This window comes from Rhinolophus ferrumequinum, chromosome 19 (genome assembly GCF_004115265.2).
Source record: "Rhinolophus ferrumequinum isolate MPI-CBG mRhiFer1 chromosome 19, mRhiFer1_v1.p, whole genome shotgun sequence".
Classification (NCBI taxonomy): domain Eukaryota; kingdom Metazoa; phylum Chordata; class Mammalia; order Chiroptera; family Rhinolophidae; genus Rhinolophus; species Rhinolophus ferrumequinum.
This window is the reverse complement of record NC_046302.1, coordinates 53,829,300-53,853,315: the sequence shown is the minus strand read 5'-3', so window position 1 is coordinate 53,853,315 and position 24,016 is coordinate 53,829,300. Positions and strand designations below refer to the sequence as shown.

At 34.8% G+C, this 24,016-nt stretch overlaps 1 protein-coding gene across 2 annotated transcripts in view; it reads right to left on the bottom strand.

Moving 5' to 3' along the window:
- The window catches only part of CCDC102B (coiled-coil domain containing 102B), a 202,167-nt gene that overhangs the window by 161,102 nt on the left and 17,049 nt on the right, over positions 1-24,016 (bottom strand). Inside the window, exons 2-4 of one of the 2 annotated variants that reach the window (XM_033087552.1) lie at positions 13,029-13,650; positions 10,400-10,620; positions 4,077-4,185 (exon numbers count right to left, since the gene is read on the bottom strand). In XM_033087552.1, the coding sequence (XP_032943443.1) occupies positions 4,077-4,185; positions 10,400-10,620; positions 13,029-13,634 (936 nt within the window). In that variant the 5' untranslated portion in view covers positions 13,635-13,650. Of the gene's footprint in view, positions 1-4,076; positions 4,186-10,399; positions 10,621-13,028; positions 13,651-24,016 lie in introns of those variants that run through there. The other variant, XM_033087553.1, reaches the window with a different exon arrangement.

The window sequence follows — 24,016 nt, the reverse complement described above, 5'->3', positions numbered from 1 at the left end:
ATTTCATCATTCTGTCAAGTCAGTGGCTTCGGGACAGTGGTAAGATCAGTGAACTCAATGAGCAAAGACCCGCTTCTCCATTTCTTTCACTGAGAAATGAGGGCCTTGATCAGAAGCAATGCTGGGTGGAGTACCACGATGACAGATAAAGCATCCTGCAAGTCTGCGGATGGTAGGGGAGGCAAATCTGTATTTAGTGTAAGGGTCGTTTCCATGATGGAAGCACCAATGTAATCAACCTGCCACCACAGAGCTGGCTGATCACGTTGGAGAATGGGGTCATATCAAGTGCCCGGTGTTGGTTTTTGCTGCTGCAGATTGTGGTTGAGCAGGAAAATGTTTGGTTGATGTGATGACATGAATGAAGCCAGTAGAGCTGGAGGTTAGTGTGGACAGGGGGAATGACAAAGAGGGGGCAGAGGAAGCACTGAGCTGTGAAATGCTCCGCTGGATTAGAACGCAGGGAGCCTCCCTGCAGCCTCCTCCGTAGTAAGTTGGACGGCTTGCTGGTAGGTGAAGGACACTGGTGGAGTGAGCTCTGAGAAGTATGCCCTCAGTCTCCAGCTGGTTAAAGGAGGAGCAGGCGGAGGGAAGTCGTGCATGTTCAAGGACCCTCTCTGATGTATGCAGAATAGCTCCCATATGACATAATCTTTTTTTAAAAGCAAGGGTATCAGTGTAGAATTTTAGCAACATGTAACTCACAATTCTAACCTTTTTATTTCCCCCAAATCAGAAAGGTGCTTGGAGGCGTCTGAGATAAGGCTTCAGTGTAAGGTATAAGTACCACAAAGCCTGCATCTCTATAAATATTTACTATACATTTTTATAAAAAAACATTGTACATTATAAACTATTAGAAGCATTGCTATTGTCACAAAACAAAGATCAATTTCTTAATAAAATCCTTAAAAAGATACCAGGTAAAAGCACAATTTTGAAGAAAGATTAAAAAGTTACATTTCATTTCTCAGCTTGAAACCCATTTTTAAGTGTTAGCAGTATCCTCCATAAACAGTAAAGGATAGCGTCCATTATGGAAAGAATCAGTCATTTACTGTTAAAGCAACGTACAAAATTATTTGTAATCAGTATCGCTTACATGAACATTTGATTTTATAGATCGTGAGATTTCATAAAAAAATGATCATTTCAGCACACTTGAAATTTATAATCTAATCCCAAATCAATATTAACAGACTTGCAAAGGAACAATAGAATTAGTATTAAATTCAGCATGGGAATACCATTTTGAATGTAATCATCTCTACTACTCATTGTCTTGGTCACATTCTAAATATGTATTAGATTTACAATTAAATTCTTCTATTTACTCTTCTCCAAATGTCAGTGATTTAAGAATTATTTCCCTCTAAAGCACACCAGACTTTCAAATACATTTTTTAAATCTTGGCCTATTAAGCACATCTGTTTCCAACTCTAAAAATTACTAATCTTTCTATCAGCAGTTCTGAGCCAGGAATGCATTTGCTTGTAACAGTTTTAGCATCTAAACAAGAATTACACTGGTATTCAAAACTTTTTCTACAGTAGATAAAGAGCCACAGTAAAGTGAAGGTCATTTTCAGAATATTTGAAATGTGAAATGAGAAAGAATTCGTGTGAAATTCCAAAAGATTCATCAAGACACAATTTTTGATTGTCAATCAACTGTATAGGAACTTTGAATACTTTACTCTCATAATTACTCTACAGTGCCATTGCTAAATGTAGCGTAAAAATCTTGTCCTGTTACCATCTATTATAAAACAATTAAACAAAGTATATGTAAATAATTACATGTGACTGAGAATTTTTATTTATTCAGTTGTAAATATTTTTCAACATTTCATAATATTTTATAAAAATAACTTAATATGTGTGTACCACATCAAAAAGTTTCTAAGAATATCACAAGTTCCTTCTTAGGAAGTAGAAAGAGATATTTAAAAAAATAATAATACCCATATAAATAATTCAAGCAATGTTTTTCTTTATCTCTGATTAAGTTAACTTTCCATCATTTACAATTAAAACTCTTTCATTTATTGTCACTTTCATTCATTATTCAAATTCAGAGTTTATCTAACTAAAACAAGCACTCAAAAGTTTAAATAATTGAACAAATTTTCCACAGAAATTTTGAACTTCCCACTGTTCCAACAACCCTATCCTCATTTTACCTAGTAAAAGGATCACATATGTATTATCATAGTTCTGTATGGGCATCAAAATGTAGATCCAACTTATGCTTTAAAATGTTACACTGGTTTTACTTTTTCTCATCAATAGAGCTTTGTTAAGCAACTCAAAATACACAATTTCCTATTTGATACCAAAAATATCATCTTTGAACAGAAAACATTAAACATTTAAAAATATCCATATTGCTATTGCTTTGTAAACCAACTCAATACCACGACTTTTCCAGAACAGTTGCTACACAAATATTCAATTAGTTGTTTGAAAGGAAGAGTTACGGGACTAACATTATCAAGTCTGCACTACCCACTGGTGGCAAGATACAGTAAATGCATGTTTCTCCTAAAATTAAGGCCATTCTATCCTAAATATTAGCTTTCTCAATTAAACTGGGAGCCCATTACATTATAGGGAACATACACATACTTTCTAAGCATAACATGATTTTTGTTGTGAACTATTTTTCCTGCATAAAATTAACTTACTGTAAATGTTCACACCCAAAGACGTCACGTTCAGTTAGCTACCTGTCAATATAAATACTGAGTCCATATATGAGTCCGTATATACACACACTATATCCATCCAAAAGTCTATGCCAGAAACCAAATGACTCTGACAACCTCACAGGAATCCATAAGGGAGAAATTATCGGAATCGAGCTCCTTAGCTTCGTTTAATTTACCCCTCATTGAGAAATGTTCTCGGACGAACCGTGAGTGGTTCTCAGTGAAATGACTTTTCTTTACAAATGATTTTTAAGCAGGAGATATTTGTTTAAGAATATTAGAACACACTGTCCTTCTTTTCGAATCTCAGTGGTCCTCGGGGTGAACATAGCTGACTATTTTTGGACTTGTGCATGATAATTACCTTGCTTTCTGGCCATTGGGATGCCTGTACATGATCGAGAACTAAGCATATGCTGGCGACTAAGGTTCTGGAACACTCTGTCATATGAATTCAGCAAACTTAAATTAATGCCTCTAAACTTTATCACCTGCTAGAAACAAACCTGAAGCAACATTCATATGAGGTTTTCATTAACAAGGAAGAGTATCACTTACCAAGTGAACAACTGATGGAAGAGTGCTTTCGAGTAAGGCATGACTACATAATTGATTTAGATACTCAATTTGTTTAGGCGTCTGTCAGCATACATATGGTTTGTATAAGTGTGTATGTGTGTGCATATCTGTATATAAACACTCATATATTGCATATGCATCAACTAAGTGTTCAGTCATTTGAGAATATTTAGCTTGTCGTTATTTTTTCTCAGAATTTTTCTTTAATTTGCTCGTCATTCTGTCCCACATACTTACCTAGCACAATGCTTTAGTACACAGGATATGTACAATTCATATTGTTTAAATAATGAATATTAAAAATAATTGGAAGGGAAATGTTTCATGACAGAACGTTATTCATGCAAATGCAAAAGAAAACTTATAAAGGGAAGTGGCTGACCATGAATGACGATAAGGCCAATATGGAAAGAACCTAAATACACTTGAGATTATCGATATTTTCAGACTGCTTTATAAAAGAATAAGATAAAATTATTTAGTGCAGATGTTGTGAGATAATGACATCTTCAGCAGCCCTCTCACGTGTGCCTGATGTGAATAGCTAATTGTGTCATGTGGCTGATCGTTAAAAATGTGTTATTTCGAACAAGACTGTTTATGACCTGAGCTTGACCGAGTCCACTAGTGACACTTGAGTTCCAATATGCCTCTTCCAGAGGAAATGCAATTTTTTAACCTCCTTTCCTCTTGTCTATGGAGCCTTCTGCCTCTGCCCATATGGTTACACACTGGACAGAGAAAACCCCAGTTTCATTTATTCCTTTATATTGCATGTCTCCATACCTCGTTTACGTTTTTTGGCTTGGATTCTTTCAGGTCTTCATACTTCTGTTTCCATAAAGATACAGCTGACTCCAGTCGTTCTATTTCTTTTTCCAAAGATGAGCGCATTCTAAAGAAATAAAAGCAGAATAGACTTACAATTTCAAGATAGTTTTAAGAATGTATTCAATTTGAGCTGTGCTATTTCCCAATTTTTTTATATTTATATATGACCATTGTAATGACAGAAAATCTTTTACAGCTTAATAAAATTTTAAAACATTCGATAAAAGTTGGTTTAATGTGTTATTCTGTCAATTAGCTTTATAGTAGGTTAAACATATTTCATTTAGCTTTGCACATATCAAAATAATTGACTTTCTCCTGCTTTCTCCTATATTTTAATTTATTGGAGCTACATGCGTAGAATATGGGAATGTTTCTTTCTCAGGAATTGAAAGAATTTAAAGGAAAAGGTATATATAAAATATATTAACAATTTTTATTAAAGGATATTGATTACATTTGTGTATTGAAGCATACATTAATAAATTTTCTCCTTGAAATTAATTTTGAGAATTATTTTATTTATAAATAGAATAATATAAAAATTATACTTGAAAATTTGAAAAATGTCCAGACTTCTAAATTTACAAGTTCAAAATCATATTTGTTGAAAAATCAATGCCAGCTTTTAACGTTATATTTTAATAAATCAAATGATAATGTTAGCCAGAAGAGCTCACATTAACATAAAAGTGACTTATTATTACTATAGAATAAATGCTGACCCTCAAAAAGGTCATCAAAATTACTGAGGTAACTGTTCCTTCTAGGATGTTAAAGGAAGCTCAAGGAGGATATTTCAAACTAGGTATTTATTAAACTTTTAATCTTAGCTATATATAAATACAGATACGTTATAAAGATATAATTATACCTAGATTATATCTAGACTTAGCATATGTATTCCAAGTTAGTTCACAAAATGAAAATAATGTGATTTTTTCAAAATATATAAAATGAATACTATTTGTATTTCTTATTTAAGGCAAATTAACGTATTTATCTTCTTAGTATGTATCTTAAATAAAACAACATAATTATTACTTTACTGAAAGAAAATTTGTATTTTTATTATATAAAAAGGTACAATTTAGTCAGAGAAGTGAGAGGACAGGCAATTCATAAAAATTAATGAATGTTTGAATATTTCTAGGATAGCCTCGTCAAAAAAGTTTTGTGACCATTTATGCAAGCATTAAGACATTGCACATTTAAATTTATGCAGCAGAGGGCACTCTTTAAATCCTTAATTTTCTGGGCTAATCAATTTATTCTATATTTTAGAGAGTTTTCCATAATTGATTATTTAAATGGTTAAATATGTAATAAAAATTTAAACTATCATCATACTATTTGAACTACAAGAAGGCAAAGGAAAAACTAATTTTACACTAAAGGATGTTGCATATTTTATACACAATTCTTTTAACAAAACTAAGACAAAGCTCAGCAAAAATATAGCATGTTAATATGATGATGTAAACTTTTAAAAATCAAATTGCTAAAATATATAAAATTTTCAGAATATAGAGTGTGAGCCAAAATAATTTATAGGGAAAGTATGATTATATTTCTATGCAATCTGCTGATACTTTGTAAACTATCATAATCCCATAACAACAGGGCATAAAATTTAGACATCGAAACAGGAAGATGGAACAAAATATTTCTCAGGGATGAAAATTCCTCATAAATTAATATCCAAGAATAAATATTAATAATTTATAAACTCTGTGAAAATTCATTGTAAAATATCTAATCAATATTTTCTTAAAGGCTTTTAAATGTCAAATATTTTTACCAGAGAAAAATAATCAACTTATAATAACATTTAGATATCCATTTTTCTATTAGTCCAAAATGTAAACTAAGTATGACACTATGAATAATAAAAATTTTTACTTTCAGTGAACAACACATTTCCATGGTCTAATTGAATTCCCAGCTATTTATAATTAACGTCTTCATTTTCAGGACCTCTCAGCAAATAGCCAAAGCTACATATAGTTAATTTAATAAGAAAAGAGCTATATATAAAGAATACTGTTAAGCTTGGAGAGGTCCAGGAGGACCAGTGACCAAGGCTTGGAGGTGATGCATCCAGCCCACTCTCTTGCCACAGAACTGGTCATGGGAAGACCCCACTGCTGTCACCTTCCCTGCCTGTTGCCTGTACTCTCTTCTGGTATCAATTAAGTGCTTGACAAACAAAAATATTCATATTAGCTCATTTAAACAGAAGAGGATATTAATCGTTGAAAGAATGTCTGGGAGAGCCAGAGAAGCAAAGGGGAAACCCAGGAAGCCAGAAATAACAAACATGAAGCCATTGAAATCTTCCCATCAGCACCCAGTGAGGCCCCATTAGGGTACAGACAACACAACATGACCTCAATGCCAAGTGGAGACACAGGATGGTGTCAACAGAGACCGGAGGCCACTACTTCCTCTGGAAATAAGATATAGCTGCCACCACTGCCTTCCTCTTCACCAGGATGAATTCTGGGTGCTCTCTTCCTTGTAGCACTAGCTTCTGCTAAAAAGACCAGGTGGCTACGAGCGAACAGCTACTCCCAGATCTAATGTCTGCACTCCAATTGCAAGGGACATCGAGGATCTTGAAAAGAGCTCTGCACTCCCAAGTTCGTTACAGAATTGTTCACAATACCCAAGATATGGAAGCAACTTAAGTGTCAGTGGTCAGATGAATAAAGAAAATTATATATAGTAGAAAAATTGTTCAGCCATAAAAAAGAAGGAAATCCTGCCACTTGTGACAACATGGATGAACCTAGAGAACATTGTGCTAAGTGGAATAAGCCAAAGAAAGACAAATACTGTACGATATCCCTTATACGTGGAATCTAAAAAGTTGAACTTATAGAATCAGATGATAGAAGAGTGGTTGCCAGATGCAGGGCAGGTGGGGAAAGTCAAGAGGTGTTTCTCAAAGGGTATAAGCTTTCACTATAATATGAGTAAGTTCTTGGAATCTAATGCACAGCATGGTGACGATAGTTGACAGTACTGTATTATATACATAAAATTTGCTAACAGGGTAGCTCATAAGTGCTCTCTTCACACAAACAATGATAACTTTGTAGATGGTAAATGTATCAATTAGCTTCATTGTGATAATCATTTCACAACATATATGTACATCAAAACATCACATTGTACGTCTTAAACATATACTAACTTTATTCATCAATTATATCTCAATAAAGCTGAATAAATACATAAATGCCACAAATTACTTTTTTTTAAAAATGCAAAGATTTACTGCATTAGTAACAGTAAATAAATTAGTAAAGTAGTCCTTACTTTTAAATTTTTAACAATATTACATTAAATAATATTAACCAGACTTGCATGCCAATTTGTTCATTGTTTGAGAAACACACACACACACACACACACTTATGGATTTCTAACTAATGCTTATCTTTCAAGCATTTTTAATTTTCTGTACCGTCTTACTAAGATTTTTAAATCTCATTTTATTAAGAAAAAATTCAACAGTTAGTGATGCAAAGCAAACTAATTAAAGCATTCTATTCTTTTTACACATAAAACAAATTAAGAAAATAAAACTGAAAGGGAGAATTGAAGCTCAGCTTAAATGGAAGCAAACATTTTCTGAGATACAGGTACCATCTACAGTTTAATTTGGGAACTAATTCTAAATGTTAAAACAGTTCATCAACATATTTTACCTCATCGTCTCCCTTACTTAAGTTTTGATATTGCCAAAGTTTTTAAACTAAGTTTCTGAGAGGGTCAGGTGTCCAGCCCTCACCTCAAATTTTCTACCTAAGAGATCAGAAATATACAAGTTCTCAATACCTGAGGAGCTTGCAGATGCTAGATAATTGCACAGAAACCTGAACAGCACTCTGATGCAAATAACGTAATAAAGTTTAGTGTATTCAGGGAGGAGGTTGCAGTCTGTGCCAATGGCGGAGGTGACGCCCTGAGCTCTCTCGGCTGACTCCAGTGCTCCAGTCAAGAGCATTTTCCCACTAGCTGGGAACACAGAAAAAAACACATTCACATCTTCTCAACCCCAGCCAACCCACTGCTGAGATTCCAGGAGGAGGAATTTATACGATTAGACAGATTTATAGTAACAGTATATTCTATATCCTTGGGAAACATTCTCTTGTGATAGAAAAAGACTGTACAATTGCCCCAAGCGTATTGCATGCAAATGATGATTCATGGACACAGAACACCCACGGGATGGTTTCTTAAAGCGGAGAATGAGAAGACCAAATACAATCAGAGACCTCTGTTCCCCTTCTCCTTGGCCTATGGTTTCTAGATAGAAGTTGTTGACAACTGGAGAATTTACTTCTTTGGAGGTTGTTAATTTATTCCAAGGAAGCCACATATACATGTATGTGTACATGTGTATGAGTGAGAGAATACGGATACATGTGCATATCATTAAAATGGGCACCTTGGGGAGTTTACCTCTAGGAAAGAACAATTTCATGTTGTTCCAATTACATTATGTCAGTGAAGTAACTTTGTGTGTGGATTTGAGAGAAGTCTACAGCCACTAAAAAAGTTAAGTCCTTCAAGAAATAAAACACAAGAGTTTAGAATTTGACTGAAACCTACAGTTCCAGATAAAGTTAATTGTTATATGGGTACAGACCTAAAAATTAATTCAATGTTATTCCCTTTTCTACTAATATTGATTGCCTCTATTGCAAATCTATATTTGATGGTAGAATAATAAATATTTGTTCTATACATAGATGATTGTATTATAACAATCTATTCATATAGTGAGGTATAGACAAAGAATCTGAAAAAGGAGTTAGTGGTACAAATAAATTTGAGAGGAACTAATGAGAAACTTCTGGCTGACAGAAAAGGAATGGCAGATGAAAAATGTATAGTATTTGTGCAATATTTGTGAGCACACATATCACTGTTTCAATCATTTTAAACCACGGAAATTGAAGCCATTATATAATATATAATTATATTCGTATATATATTATGTAATACTCCCATTTTTTTATTGTGCCTATTATGAGTCTTATAAGTAAAGAGATAGAAAAATGTCTTCAAATTGGGGGACCACCTTTGAAAGTGCATCAGATATTCTATAACTATTCCCTCAAATAGGAACCAAAAAAGCATATTGAATAATTCATACTAGAGGTCACTTTCCCAGACATTGTTTGTGTTTGATCCTTATAAGAAATCAGTGAAGACGCCATGGCAGATTGCGTTTCCCAAAGATGGCTGTCAGAATGGTCCCATCCTGCATGCTCTTATCATAACATGACCTTGACATTCCTCCCTTTGAGGGTGCCCTTCTTCCTTGAACCCAAGTCAGCCTTTGAGACAGTCTCCACCATAGCAGAAGGGACGCTATATGACTGTTGAGACAAGGTCATTAAAACACCATATATTTCTCTCTGTACCTGTAAGATGTTCACTTGCAACCTAGCCACTACACTGTGAGGAGGCCGAGAAGCCACACGGATAGGCCACACGCAGGGCTTACCACTGAGGCCCAAGAGGACAGCCAAGATCAGCTGCCAAATTTGGGAGTGAGTGAGGCTTCAAATGACTCCAGCCCCCAGGCAGCTTTTGAGCTACCCCATCGGAAGCCACACATAGCAAAGCCATTCTCAAGAGTCATGAACAGATACATAGGATTATTGTTTCAATAACCATTGTTTGGGAAGTTCTGTCACAAAAGAATAGAAAACTGGAATGTAAGCATCGCTATCCATAGTTTTACAGAAGAGAAAATAGCACACTCGTGGCGAAGCCAATATAATACAGCTGGAATATATCAGAACCAGCATGAATATCCAGGTTATTTCATCTTAAGTCTGGTGTTTCTTCCCTAGATACCAAAAATGGTCAATACCTCACAAAATTGTGTTTTGTCTTTAGTAGTATTAACATATTTTCATTTTATTGACTCACTGAAGTCTATAATGCTGTAAAAGATAGATAATACACTGGCTATTTTAACCATATTATCTTAATAATTCAAATATAATTGAGGCAAATCTACTGGAGATGACAAAAAGGTTATGGTAAAAGAATAATAATGAATACATTATAAATTACTCTTTAAAATTAAAAAAATGAGTATATATATCAAACTCATGTTTTAAGTATTAGAACATAATGACTAATCATGGATAAAATGCATTACCAAATGGCCAGTTTTCTAGACTTAACACTTTAAAGAAGTTTGAAAATCAGACTTGGTTAAGGGAAGGCAGTGATTTAGCACTTACTCTCTTTCTTTGCATAAGATTTTTTGGAACTCATCCAATTGCACCTGCAAAGCTGAAACTTCAGGCCCTTCATTCTCTAAAGGCAGATTTAGTGCTTGCGGTCTTAATCCAGCTTTCATCGCACAGTTTTCAGAACCACTGTTCTTGAATAAATCAGGACAATCCAGGTTGAGTTTCATTTCTTCATTTAATCTTAATGGGTCAAAAATCAAACCTTCTTCCTAAAAGGAAAAGAATAAAACAATTATTGTTGAATTTTATATCTCTCAGTAGGAAAATCATTAAGAACATTTCAGTATTTTTGAAAGGAAATAAATGTTATGATTCAGGTTCAAATTCATTATTTTCACTTCTTTATCATTCTCTAATAGTGTCATATGACCAAACTTTAGCTTGCATTCTTGAACCACTTTTATCCCTGTGTTCTTATTATTCTTATTATAATAAAGTTCATTTCTCAAAAAGTCTGCTTTAACTTTAAGTCTTCTTTTTCTAATGACGGCTAAAAATAGCCACACATAAACTTGAACAGCTGTAAAGAGTTATTTAATGAGTTTATGAATTTCTCTTTAAAGTTTATTTTGTCACAAGACACTTGAGAGTTTCAAAGTAAAGCCAACTGGTTCTTTTTTTAACATCTTTGGAGGACAGATAGAAAGAATTTTCAAGGAATTCTTGAATGTTTTAATAGGCTTGTTTATTGAACTATTTTTTAGATCACTAGCTAAATCTCAAATAAAATTTAATGGGACATTTTAATATAAATGAACATCATGTATCAGAGTAACACACTGCCTCAAAATCTTATATCATAATTCCAAAACTTCACCAAACTCATGCTATAGATATTTGTCTATAATTTAAATTTGCCCTAATTTATGGGTTATAGGATAAAGCCAAGGTCAAATAAAATGTGATTTATTTTAAAAATAGTACAAGGATGTTAGGTTACTAGTACGACTCTTCATTCTCTCAAAATTTAATAGGGTTATTACGTATATTATTTTGAAAAATAAAAAGTAAGATGTGTTATTATCCCTGGAAAATACTGTGATAAGACAATCCATTCATATATAAGTATCTTTTTTATTAGGCTTAGAGTTGGCAGGGGGATTGGTAAAAATAAAAACAACTAATTGAAACATCTTCAATAGCCTATACTTATTTCACTACCATCACAAGGAATTTTAACTACGAGTGTGTTTCTTTCCTAAAAAAACAAACTTTTAATAAATATGTACTATGTATGATCTCTTCTTGACACTGAGGATACAAAAAAATTCCAAATAAAGTCACAAGATATTGATAATTTCTCAGAAAAATTTACGTGGGGAATCTTTCACATTTTCAAATGTAGTATCTATTACTTGTAATAATAAATAATTTGTACATTCAGAGAAACTATGTAAGCTATATGCCCTCATTTCCATCACTACATTGACATGCATACATAAATACAATGGCATTTTGAGAATGTATAGCATTTTCCCAAACATATACACAGTGGGACTAACAGACTAGATGTCATATTTTTAAAAAAATAAATAAACAAACCTGGAAGACTGAATAAGCATAAGTGATTTAGATTATTGCAATCTTTAAAATTTTTCATTTAGAATGAAATTTAGGTTATATTTACCATAACGTCCATATATCATGGAAAGACTTAAAATTTTAGAGCAATTTTATGTTTTTAGAGATGGAATTACCTAGAACGGAATAACAATATAAACTGATCCTGTGAAAAGAGAAAAGTTTCCTAAAGTATGGGTGTTAATAATAGTTACCAAGTTAAAGGAAGGGAAGTGATTCATAGATAAATACGTGGATGAACTGCTAGACTAAATAAAAGATTTTAAAAGTTTATTTTGTGCAGAATTTTCAGGAACTTCAAGATTCTCAGTATACCAAGAAATTCCAAGAGTATGGGAAGCATTGCTTAAAGGTATTTGCCTGTGGTTCCCATTTTACAGGAATTCACTGTGAAGCCACAGTCCCAACCACACTAAATGTTCACACAATAATGTATTATTACTGACATAATTAGGATAAATGGAGAGAAATCTCTCCAAATATTTTCTTTTCCCATTAAAAAATGCTGGGTTAATTTTTGCTAAAAAATACTTTTAAGATCACTAATATGGGTTGAATTTTGTCCCCTCAAAATTTTCTCCCCTCAAAATTCCTATGCTTCCTCAAAATTCCTCCAGGACCTCAGACTGTGACTGTATTTGGGGACAGGGTCCTCAAGGAGGTCATTTAGTTAAAATGAAGTGATTAGGATGGGCCTCATGACGGAACACTTAGAAGAAGAGGAATCTAGGGCACAGACACATACAGAGAAAAGACTATGTGAAGACACAGGGAGACGACGGCCGTCTCTAAGTCAACGAGAGGCCTCAGAAGAAACCAAACCTGCTGACACTTTGATCTCAGACTTCCAGCCTCTAGAACTGTGGGAAAATTAATTCCTGATGCTGAAGCCACCCAGTCTGTGGTACTTAGTTATGGCAGGCCATGCAAACACAGTCACTACTGGGTTTATAATTCTCCCCTTCCTCTCCATCTCTATATAGGGCATTTCCATAAGCGACAATCTCTGGATTCCTCTGAGGGTTTTTTCCCTTACCTTACTATTTGTGTTCTCCTTTGTAGGAAATTCTCTTTTCACAAAACACTCTCTGATAGATTCACATGTTTGGGAACCAATTTGAAATTGGTCCCTTTGTGCATAGGACATTTCTATGAAACCAGGACGCTTCAGGTCCTGGGTCACACTAGCTTCTGACACCTCCTTTTGATGTGGCAAACTCTGCTTCTTTCTCAGTGCACTCAATTCTTTCATTGTCATCTCTAATTTTATTCTGAGTTGTCTTCCTTCCTCCCTGGCACTGTTCCTTTCAGCTCGAACTTTACTCCACTTTTCTCTCCAGTTGGCAGTGCAGTCTGACCACCAGCGCATGGTCTTCTCCATCTGAGCCGCTCGGGCTTTGACTTCTTCAAGTTCCCGCAGGCGAAGTTCTTCACAAATATCCCATTCGGTGGCGTTGCTTGAGCGAGCACAGTAGTTGTGAGTGGCATGAGACCGTAGCCCACCAAGTGGCACACAGGAATTACAGGTATCGCGGGGGCACGAGGCAGACGCTACCATGTCACAAGGTGGTTTAACTGATGACTGCTGCATCTGGAAGATCTGTGTTTCCTCAATTAACCGGTAAATGGAATCTAAATTCATACTTATCTTTTCAGGCCTAAGAAAAACCAGGAAACATAATTAATATTTGAATTTTCCGTGCAATTCTAAGAGCAAGGCTTGCATTAAAAAAGTAGTGTTGATGAGAACAATGCATCTTTTCAATAGAGCATATTTACTTTTCCAGCATAGCTAAACATATAAGGAATTTATGATTTGTAATTATCCCCAAGGAAACAGGAATTGCTCATATTGAATCTTGCCAAACAAACCAAAATAAAAATACAAAGATGCAATTGTGGATAACATATGAAATGATTAATTCATTTTAACAAATCTAATTCTATTCATGTAATATTTATTTTAACATACATCATCCATTCACAACTCAATGGTCCCCATTTCCCCTGTTAACTAAAGAACAATTGTTCAGGTTGAATGCAGAATCTATTGATCTCTTAGAGGATAAGCCCCTGCCCCAGTCCCAGAGACTCAACCATGATTGGTCTAAATCTTTCATGATGACTTCCATGTTATTGAACACTCACTGGTCTCAAGGAAGCATATGACCTGGTTCTACTCGTGAGAGGTGAGGGAAAGGCTGCTGGGAAAGTTTCCAGTCTACAAAAATTTAAAAACATCAGAATGAAAACCGCTTTTTCCTTGCTTTCTTCTTGCCTGAAAAAAGACATGATTCTGAAAGAAGGTGGGTGTAACAGCCACCTGTAATATTTAACATGGTGGAACAGAAAGATGAAAAGAATTTAATGATTGAGTTATACGTGAAACCTAGAATGAATACCTCTGGTTTCCTTGCTCTATAAGAATAATTACCTACATTCACTTAAAGCGATGGTCATTGAGTTTTCTGTTACTTGTAGTCAAAAGGGTATCTAACTATTAACAATACATGAATTAACTCCAACTATGGTTAACATTATGTTAAGTTATAAAAATAAAATATTTTGAATAACACATGGTCCTGGTCCTTGAAGATTTTATAGTCCAGAGAATGAGAAAAGCATATATAAGAAAAAAATACATAATTCACAGTATAAAACTATATTTATTCATCAATTTTCTTTAGTACATATTATGTGTCAAGTCCTAGGGGGCAGACAAGGTGCTCTAAGAGCCCAGCTAAGGAAGTGATGAACTGTCTTTTAGAAATGAAGAGTCTTCACAGCATAGATAATGCTGAACAGAGTCTTAGCAATTTCAAAGCTTCGTAGAGAAATTAAAAACACCTTTCAATATAAAGTACCAAAAGACAAATTAATTTGTCTTTAATGTAAACACTTCTTAATCAAAAAACATGTCTATTACTTATTCAGCATAGCAACACTGCTATATTGAGGATATAGCAATTAGAATCTTTAAAATAAATGCTTAAAATGAATAAATTCCATGTTTTTGCAAGGTTACCCATTTTTATTACCAAATAAGATCTTCTGGTATAAATAACGTTTTCTGTGCATGACATTAATTCCTCTCAGTTTTTTCATTTGCTTGTATATAGTTACAGATCATAAACTGTCTCTTTGTGAACCATCCATTTAACCAACTGAAGGGGTTTCATTATACCACCAACTTACAAAATAAGTCTCTGTTCAGTAAAAAATATGACTATATAATATTAAATGTATATCACTTTGAGTTGTAGAAAAAAATAACACATTTTAACAAGTGTTTTGTAGAGGTGCCAAACAAATTCACTCCTTACTGTAATACTTATTACAATAGTATGGGTTCATGTTTGTAATTACTTTTGTTAGCATTGGTATATGTTCAATCATATCTTAACTAATGCTGATTTGGAGCAATTGTTCCCTTCATTTACCATAATTTAGAGGGCAATGAGAATATAGCCAACCACATTTCTTGGATAATTAGTAAACCAAGACCAATATTAAAAAAGAAAAGAACAAAAGGAACTTTTAATTAAAAACACACCAATTATTATATATATGTTTATATACATATTCATTATTCACTATTTAATGAATCATTCCTTTTAGTTGAAATTCCAAAATGAAGACAGAAAATTTATTTCAGCATATTAAATTTACATTTATCCTTGCTATTTTTCAAAATAAATCAGTACCATAAAATTGTAATGTCTTTTAAAATGTCTCATTAACTTTTATTTCACTAGTGTTTTGAAGACTATATAATTGGATTCTGGTACATTGAGATCTTGCCTACCAATTAACTATGTATTTTTTCACATCTGACTAAACAAAATGGAGTTGGGTTTAATCGTTCAGTCCTTGAACTTGAATAGCATTTCCTATTCTAAAGTGTTTCTCAAGCAAGTATAACAGGACATTTAATCCTCATGTGTATTTATTACATCATTAGTTTTCCCTATACATGTATGTGTACATTTCATGTTTTATTTTAGATGACTGTAGAAGTATTTGTCACTGGTTGTAGCACAAAGCCTTTGATGTATGAAGAAATATTTTAATGCTATTGACTCTTTAGTTTCTTACTCTAATTTCTGTAGTGTTCTCACCACCAAAAAATGGAGCGGGGACCATGAGGAACCTCTCGGAGGTGATGGATATGTTTATCACCTCGATTACAGTGCCAGTTTCATGGGAACATGCTTATGTCCAAACTTATCAAATTGTATACATTAAATAGATGAAGGGTTCTGTATCAATCACACCGCAGGGAAGCTGTTAAAAAACGTTCGTACAGTCAGGCTACCATGATTACTCCAAGGACTTTTGAACATAGAACATTACCAAATAAAAAAAATTGGTGGCTATACGTGTATAGGTAATATTACTAACCATACTGTTTCTCACTAAAGAGGAGGTTAATGTGTAAGACACTGGGCCCCCGACTCTACAGGTTCAAGTTCTGTCTGAGCCACTTTCTACACAGGCGATCCTGGACAAATTCTACACAAACTGCCTTTGACTCTATCCTTATTTATAAAAGGAGACGGGCTGCGGACTGGCCGGCCCAGGCTGTCTCTTAGGCACGGCGACAGTTTTCCTCAGTCCTATACAAGTCACTAATATATCACCTTGGCATATTGTATTAATTTTTTTCAGTTTCTTTTCTCTCTTTTGAAAGAGAAATGATGGTATACTTAAAAAAAAAATTGGGATAGCACTAGAGAAACGAAATTTACAAAAAAGTTCTGAATTTCATTTAATAAAAGTGCCATCTCCATTTTAGATCACATTAACGTTCTTCAGTGAAGCACTCGGTGCTATTATCTCCATCCAAGGGATGCGGAACTAGGGCTGAGGGTTCTAATGGAAGCAGCCTGAGTCATACACTTCTTCCAAGGGCCTGACCCATTTTGGGAATGAAGGAAATTTGAAATCAGAGCCACTGCCTCACCATATCAAAAATCTATAGCTTCACCCTATGTGGTTTCACTCTAGGGAGATCATCTTTTAGACTGTTTCATAAAAATATTTGGCAGACTTCCATTCTGAATATTTTTATGCTCAACTATCTCCCAATAAATCACACTACAATTAGTCAAATGGCCCTGACATTGTGCTTTGAGTGAATTCAATCTCCTCATCACAGCTTAAGGAACTGCTAAGTCTGGGGCTTGTCCGTCCCTCTCAACACCTCTCTGCCATGCTGCCCCAATGCCACATGCTTCCACCTCCCTGCTGGGTCTGCTGCGGACACAAACCTCGCCTCAGCAATATCCCTCAGGCAGCTTGACCACTGTTCAGTAGCACCGTCTTTTCTCTCCACACACCCACTCCCCCGCTCCACCTCCTTCAGGCAGAGCCAGTGGGACTCTCCTCCATCGCTTAGAGGCTCTGCATCTGAGCAGAAAATCCAACTTTGGCCTCCTCTGTGATAGTGAACATGGCTTCTGCTATCCTGGGACCTTGTTACTAACCAAAAGCAATAAATCAAATGAACAATCATCAATTTCAATTGTCTTTGAAAGAAATAATCAGTGTATTGTGATTCAACACATACCTATAGAGTTAGTTACAGAAGTCTCTCAGAAGTGAGGCTTATGTATATTATCTGAAGAATAAAGTGGACCAGAAATAAAAGCATTTTTGGCAAAAGCTACACTATCAGGGAAAATAAAATCAGGTCGAAAGGGATTTTTGTTTTATTGTTTATAGTCATTGCTTTCCATTAACTTATAGGAAATTAATTCTAAATGAAACTCTTCTTAGATTTCTTTTTTCCTGAGAAGTACAGGACCTCTAGTACATACACAATAATGTTAATAAAAGCCATAAGCAAGGAGAAAATAAATTAATACAGATTCAAAACATAATGCTAAGGAACAGCTGTTACTACAGATATGACACCATACACTCTGATAAAAAGGGGTGGAGGGGAATGATCTATTTTTAATATTCAGGAAAGTAAAACATCATATTGTATTTTAAAATGTGGCCTGTCAAGCATGCATAAAGGATTGGTATAAAACCATACATTTTGTATGGGTATAAAACAGAAAAAAATAATGTATTTTTAGGGATGCTTTGCAAGAAAACATGAACTATTAAAAGTGAAAACTGCAGTTGTGACAGTGATGTAAGTGAAACCATTCTAGTGAATGCCTATATGACCTCATTTCTATAGAGTTCCAGTTTTGCCCATGGTTAAGTACTATATTTAAAAATACATACACTTTGGCAAATGATACAAACAGTTAGAGTCTACATTTGTTACTGTGAATGTGAGATTTTTGAATCATACAGAGGCAGGAAATACTTGCACAAAGAAGGCAACTAAATAATGTAAAATAAATCTGTACATGTTGCCTGTATCTTAAAGCTTAGATACTTCCTTTTCCAAAAGCACTGTCATATCAGGCAAGCATAAACGCAAACATTTAAAAACAAATATATTTGTTTGCCAAGAATCATTACTAAATTACCAATTGTGTTAACTGATCAGATAGAAATCATCTTTATTTTAAAGAATTGGCCTGGATTTCAGATGATAAGCCCTGCCTATTTTTAGCTGACTCTTCACTGCTTCCTGTCTCTTTGACGTTTTACTCTTAACTAGTGTAGTTGAAGCCGTGTATCACTGTTTCAAATCAATGTAATGTCTTTTCTTTAGTTTAGGCTTTCAGTAAGTAAAACGTTATTTGAGAAAAATATTTTTCTTAGTTAATACTCAATGATAAAAATTAACTTCATTTCTTTTAAAATAAACTATTTCAGAATACTATTTCCAAATCATATCTTGATATTATTCTCAGACAATAGCAATGTTTCCTGTGTGTTTGAAGAAGAAAAAACTACCTTATACGTCAGAGGTATAAAGCGATTCATCATACTTCTTTGGAATATGAATAAAGGAATAAAGAAAGATCCAAAATCCACAATCCACAATCCACAATCCATTTTATAAAGTGCCAATGTATAATTTGTAATGAGCCTTGGAAAAATAAAATTTCTCTTTTCTGGCAGGCCGATCATCTTGAAGCTGTTAGAGTGCTTTTCCTGCCAAGTACAAATTTAGGTTCAGATAATCTAGAATTTCTTGGAGGATATAACATAATTTAACTACCCTTGTGTAGTTCTTGGGGCTGCCAATAGGTTCAAGAAAATGCTGCCTAAAAATATTCCTCAAATGTCTCATTCAGTGAACAAATATTAAGATATAACAGCAGTTTATCTAATATCTGAGTTCACAGTTTAAGTATATTTCTTCCATATATATATATATATATATATGTGTGTGTGTGTGTGTGTGTGTGTATGTGTGTACACACACACACACACACACACACACACTGTGTTTCCCCGAAAATAAGACCAAGCCAGACCATCAGCTCTAATGCATGTTTTGTAGCAAAAATTAATATAAGACCCGGTCTTATATTATATTAAGACCCAAACTTTTATATTATACCCAGTATTATATTATATTAATTAAATTACATAAGACCCGGTCTTACATAAGACCGGGTCTTATATTAATTTTTGCTCCAAAAGACATATGAGAGCTGATTGTCCGGCTAGGTCTTATTTTTGGGGAAACACGGTATACGTGTATATATATCTATATATGTATATATATCTATATCTATATATAGATATATATCTATATATACTCTATGCTACTTAATACCTATTTGTTTGGAAGCCTGACATTTGTTCAATTCCTGAGCATTTCTTAATATTTATGTTTATTTCAAAGTTTCAGTGAACAAACCAAAAACTATTGCAATATTCCAATGCAATTTAATCCAATTTAATAATGCCAAATAAATAAGCCAAAACATTCGTTGAGACCTTGAGCCAAAAATGAAATTAGTATTAGCTGTGGGGGAATTATAGAGCTCCATCAAATCTTATTTTCATATAAGATAATCTTGCTACTATTCCAGGTGGCGAACAGACAGCATATTTTATTGGAAAGAACACTGTGAAACTTGGTCATGTCAAAGATCCCACCACTTTTCAAAGTTGGACAGGTGACCCTGAATCTGGAATAGAAGCTCTGACAATTAAGTTCATGAATTTGTTGCAATGATGTTGCTAACATTTTTTGATATCAGAGGGATTATTCATTATGAATCTGAACCAACTGGATAAACAGATAACCAAGTTTATTATTTGGAAGTGCTGAAAAGACTGTGTGAAAAAGTGAGACGAAAACAACCTGAACTTTTCACCAACAATTTGTGGCTCTTGCATCACGACAATGCACCAGTTCACATAGCACTGTCTGTAAGGGAATTTTTAGCCAGTAAACAAATAACTGTATGGGAACACCCTCCCTATTCACCTGATCTGACCCCCAGTGGGTTCTTTCTTTACCCAAAAATAAAGGAAATATTGAAAGGAAGACATTCTGAAGACATTTAGGACATGAAGGGTGATACAATGACAGCTCTGATGGCCATTCCAGAAAAAGAGTTCCAAAATTTCTTTGAAGGGTGGACTTGGCACTGGCATCAGTGCATAGCTTCCAAAGTGGAGTACTTAGACGGTGACAGTAGTGATTCAGCATTGTGGTATGTAGCACTTTTTCTAGGGTGAGTTCGTGAACTTAATTGTCCAATGGGTATAAAAATCATTTTCTATAATTTTATAGAATTTAAATAATATAGAGGACAGTGTAACTGTTCCCATAGATATTTGTTTAAAAGATATTAAAATAAAGTCCAGAAGAGCACATAGCTAATAAATCAAAGTTACAGTTATCTTTAATTTACAATATGAGAGCAAATGACCCTATGAAACAATTCCTATTTCAGTTCCACTACAAGCCAGGTGGTGCTAAGAGATAGGGGGTATGCATTTTTTAAAGTTATTTGTTAAAATTACAGATTTTACTTAATATCAAATTCATCAACATTTTTCAATATTTATGTTCATTTCAGAGTTTCAGTGAACAAAACCACAAACTATCCCTATTTTCCTATGCATTCCCTCAGCAGAATTCCTAAGCTATGGACCCTACTCACACTTGCTCGTAAAGAATTCTTCCCAGATCTGGTTATACTTTGTACTGAACAAGAGAAAGTCCTTTTATGTCAGTATGATTCAGTAATATTTTCTCACACCCATCTGATGGAATGTGCAAAGCTTCCAAACTACTCTATGTTAGGTCTCTGGAAAGTTTTCACAGACTTACTAATTAAGTTTGGAGAACACAGCCCAAATGGTTGCCATATTTACTTTTGAAAAGCAGTTATAAAATTTTTTAACAACAACAAAAAATTCACTTTCCCAGTAGTACATTATTTACATTAATAATCCAAATTGGCTAAAATGTATCCCCCTTCAAAAAACTAACAGAAAAAATTGGAATCAGAAGCAGCAGTTTACAATGTATTTAGACTTTTGTGAGCCAGACCTATGCAGCCTTCACTCACCCTACTTGCTGAAGCAGACTGATATTCATATAAAGCATGTATGAGTTGATATTGTTTAAGTTTTATTTATTATATATGACCTGGAATTTAATTATCAGTATAAAGAGCTATGACCACATTGGTGGCAGAGATTAAAATTCACCCTTTTGAATTATAAATCAAAGAAAACTCTATAAACGACCCAACCACCCAAAATACAAGATTTCTGATTCATCAAATGTGATAGAGAACATCTAGAAAAGATGGAGCAAGATAGGTGTTTTCCTGGGCAAGAGAAAGGCCAGATTTAAGGAGCCTACAGCCCCTGGAGTTTAAGAGGCTACTTGGAAGCCCTTAGATTTGTAGCTATTCTTTGTCAAGGGCTATTGAGGGCCTAAGACCCAAAATATTTGCCACAGTCATCTTCAGAAGTTTCAAAAATACCTCCCCAAGAAGTTGTGTAAGAATGCCATCCTCGTCTTGATGGTCAACGAAAGCAATAGTTTAAATATAAAAGTTAGTATTTAATTTATTTATTCAGTCTAATCATTATACACTGCCATGATAAAATAATTTAACCTGAGCTAAGGGGCAATAGATAATTCTGTACATAATAAACATGGCCAAGGTGGTATATTAGTTTCCTATCGCTGCTGTAGCAAATAACTACAAACTTAATGGCTTAAAATAATAAATGTATTATCTGACATTTCTGAAGCTCAGAAGCCCAAAATAAATCTCTCCGGGCTAAAAATCAAGGTGTAGGCAGGATTGGTTTCTTCTAGAGGCTTTGAGGGGAAAATCCATTATCTGGTCTCTAAATTGCCTGCATTCCTTGGCTCAAGAGCCCTTCATCACATCACTGCAATCTTTCCCTCCCATCACCACGTATCTTCCTGCTAACACCGATCTGCCTCTCGTTCTTTGTAAGGACTCTTGCGATTACAGTGGACCCTCCCGGATAATCCAGGGTCCTTTCCCATCTCAAAATGCTAAGCTTAAGCACACCTGCAAAATCTCTTTCACCATACAAAGAAACATGTTAAGGGTTCCAGAGATTAGGATGTGAGCCTCTCTCCGGGTTAGTATTCAGGCTACAACAGGTGACACAGTGAAAGGACACCGGACTTTGAAACCACATAGATATGAGTTCAAATTCTTGCTTTCTCATTTGCCATCTTGCGACCTTAGAAACTTAATTAAACTATGTGAAGAAGTTTTATCGTCTATAAAATGGGGATATTAATAGCTTTGGAAAACGGTGGTTTCAGGGTATCACATGAATTTTCCCTCTCTCTTGGATCATTCCCTTCAGCATACCAGCTGACTGTGTCATTACCACCTTCCCCACCAAGTGATGTTCCATTTCCCCACTCCCATGACAAAAGAGACAGTGTGTCTAACGTGTTGTTCATTGTCACTGCTTTCATTTCCTCACATCCCATTCTCTCCTCAACCCGATTCCACTGGAAATCTGCACACTCCGTTCCACCGAAATCCCACTTGCCAAGGTCACGAATGACCTCAGTATTGCCAAACCAGATGCAACTTTTTCATCCTCGTCTATCTTGACCTCAGCCGTATTCCAACGAGTTGAAAATCCTTTGCTCTTCAAACACATTTGTTTGCCTTATCACCACACGCTTCCGATTGTTCTGCTGCCTCCTGCTTCTTGGTCTCCTTTGTTTCTCCCCTCTGCTCCTCTCTAAATATCGGAGATTCCGAAGCTTGATGACGCTAAGTCTTTGCCACCGACTGCCAAGTTCGTATGTCTAGTCCTTTAATCCTCCCTGAGCTCTCGACTCGCATAGGGCAGCAGTTCTTCCTTATCTCCATCTGGATGTCTGACAGGACTCGCCCCCTCAACTTCAATCAAATTGACCAAATTGAACGCGTCCTCCCCAGCCCTTTGCAATTTTATTTTCCCATTGTTAACATTACAGTAAATGGCATAACCATCCATCCGACACTCAAGTCAAAGACACAGTTTCTCTCTGACCCACATCGAGTCAGCAAGTGCCATCATCTCATTCCTTCAAATTATTTCCGAGATACATGCACTTCTTTCCACCTCCATTGCCTCTCTCCCATAGAAACAGCCACCACACCTGTCAATCAACATCACTGATATTGAAATACCTACTAACACTTCTCTCTGTCTACTTGGTATACAGCAGTCAAAGAATCTTTTTTAAAATTGTAAATAAGATTCCATAACTCTCTAATTAAAATTTATCAACGCCTCCCTCTTACAGTTAGAATAACATTAAAATGTTTAACCACCGGCTCACTTTCACATGGGCTAGCAACAGCCTCCTTCCCTAACCTTGGTTCCTACCATCCCATCCCTTCTATTCCCTTCCCTTCTTGCTCCAGTCCTGCTGAATTTCCACAGGGTCATTCCCACCTTAGGACCTTGGGAGTAGCACTCTCTTCCCTCAGATCCTTGGATTTCAAGGTGTTCTCCTGCTCTGAGTATTTAAGTTTTAAGAGGCAGTGAAAGTTTAAACTAAGAGCATAACAGTATCCTCTAAACTAAAATGCTAACAGTAGAATTTCAAACATCAACGTCCAGATGTAATAACTCTTTACAACT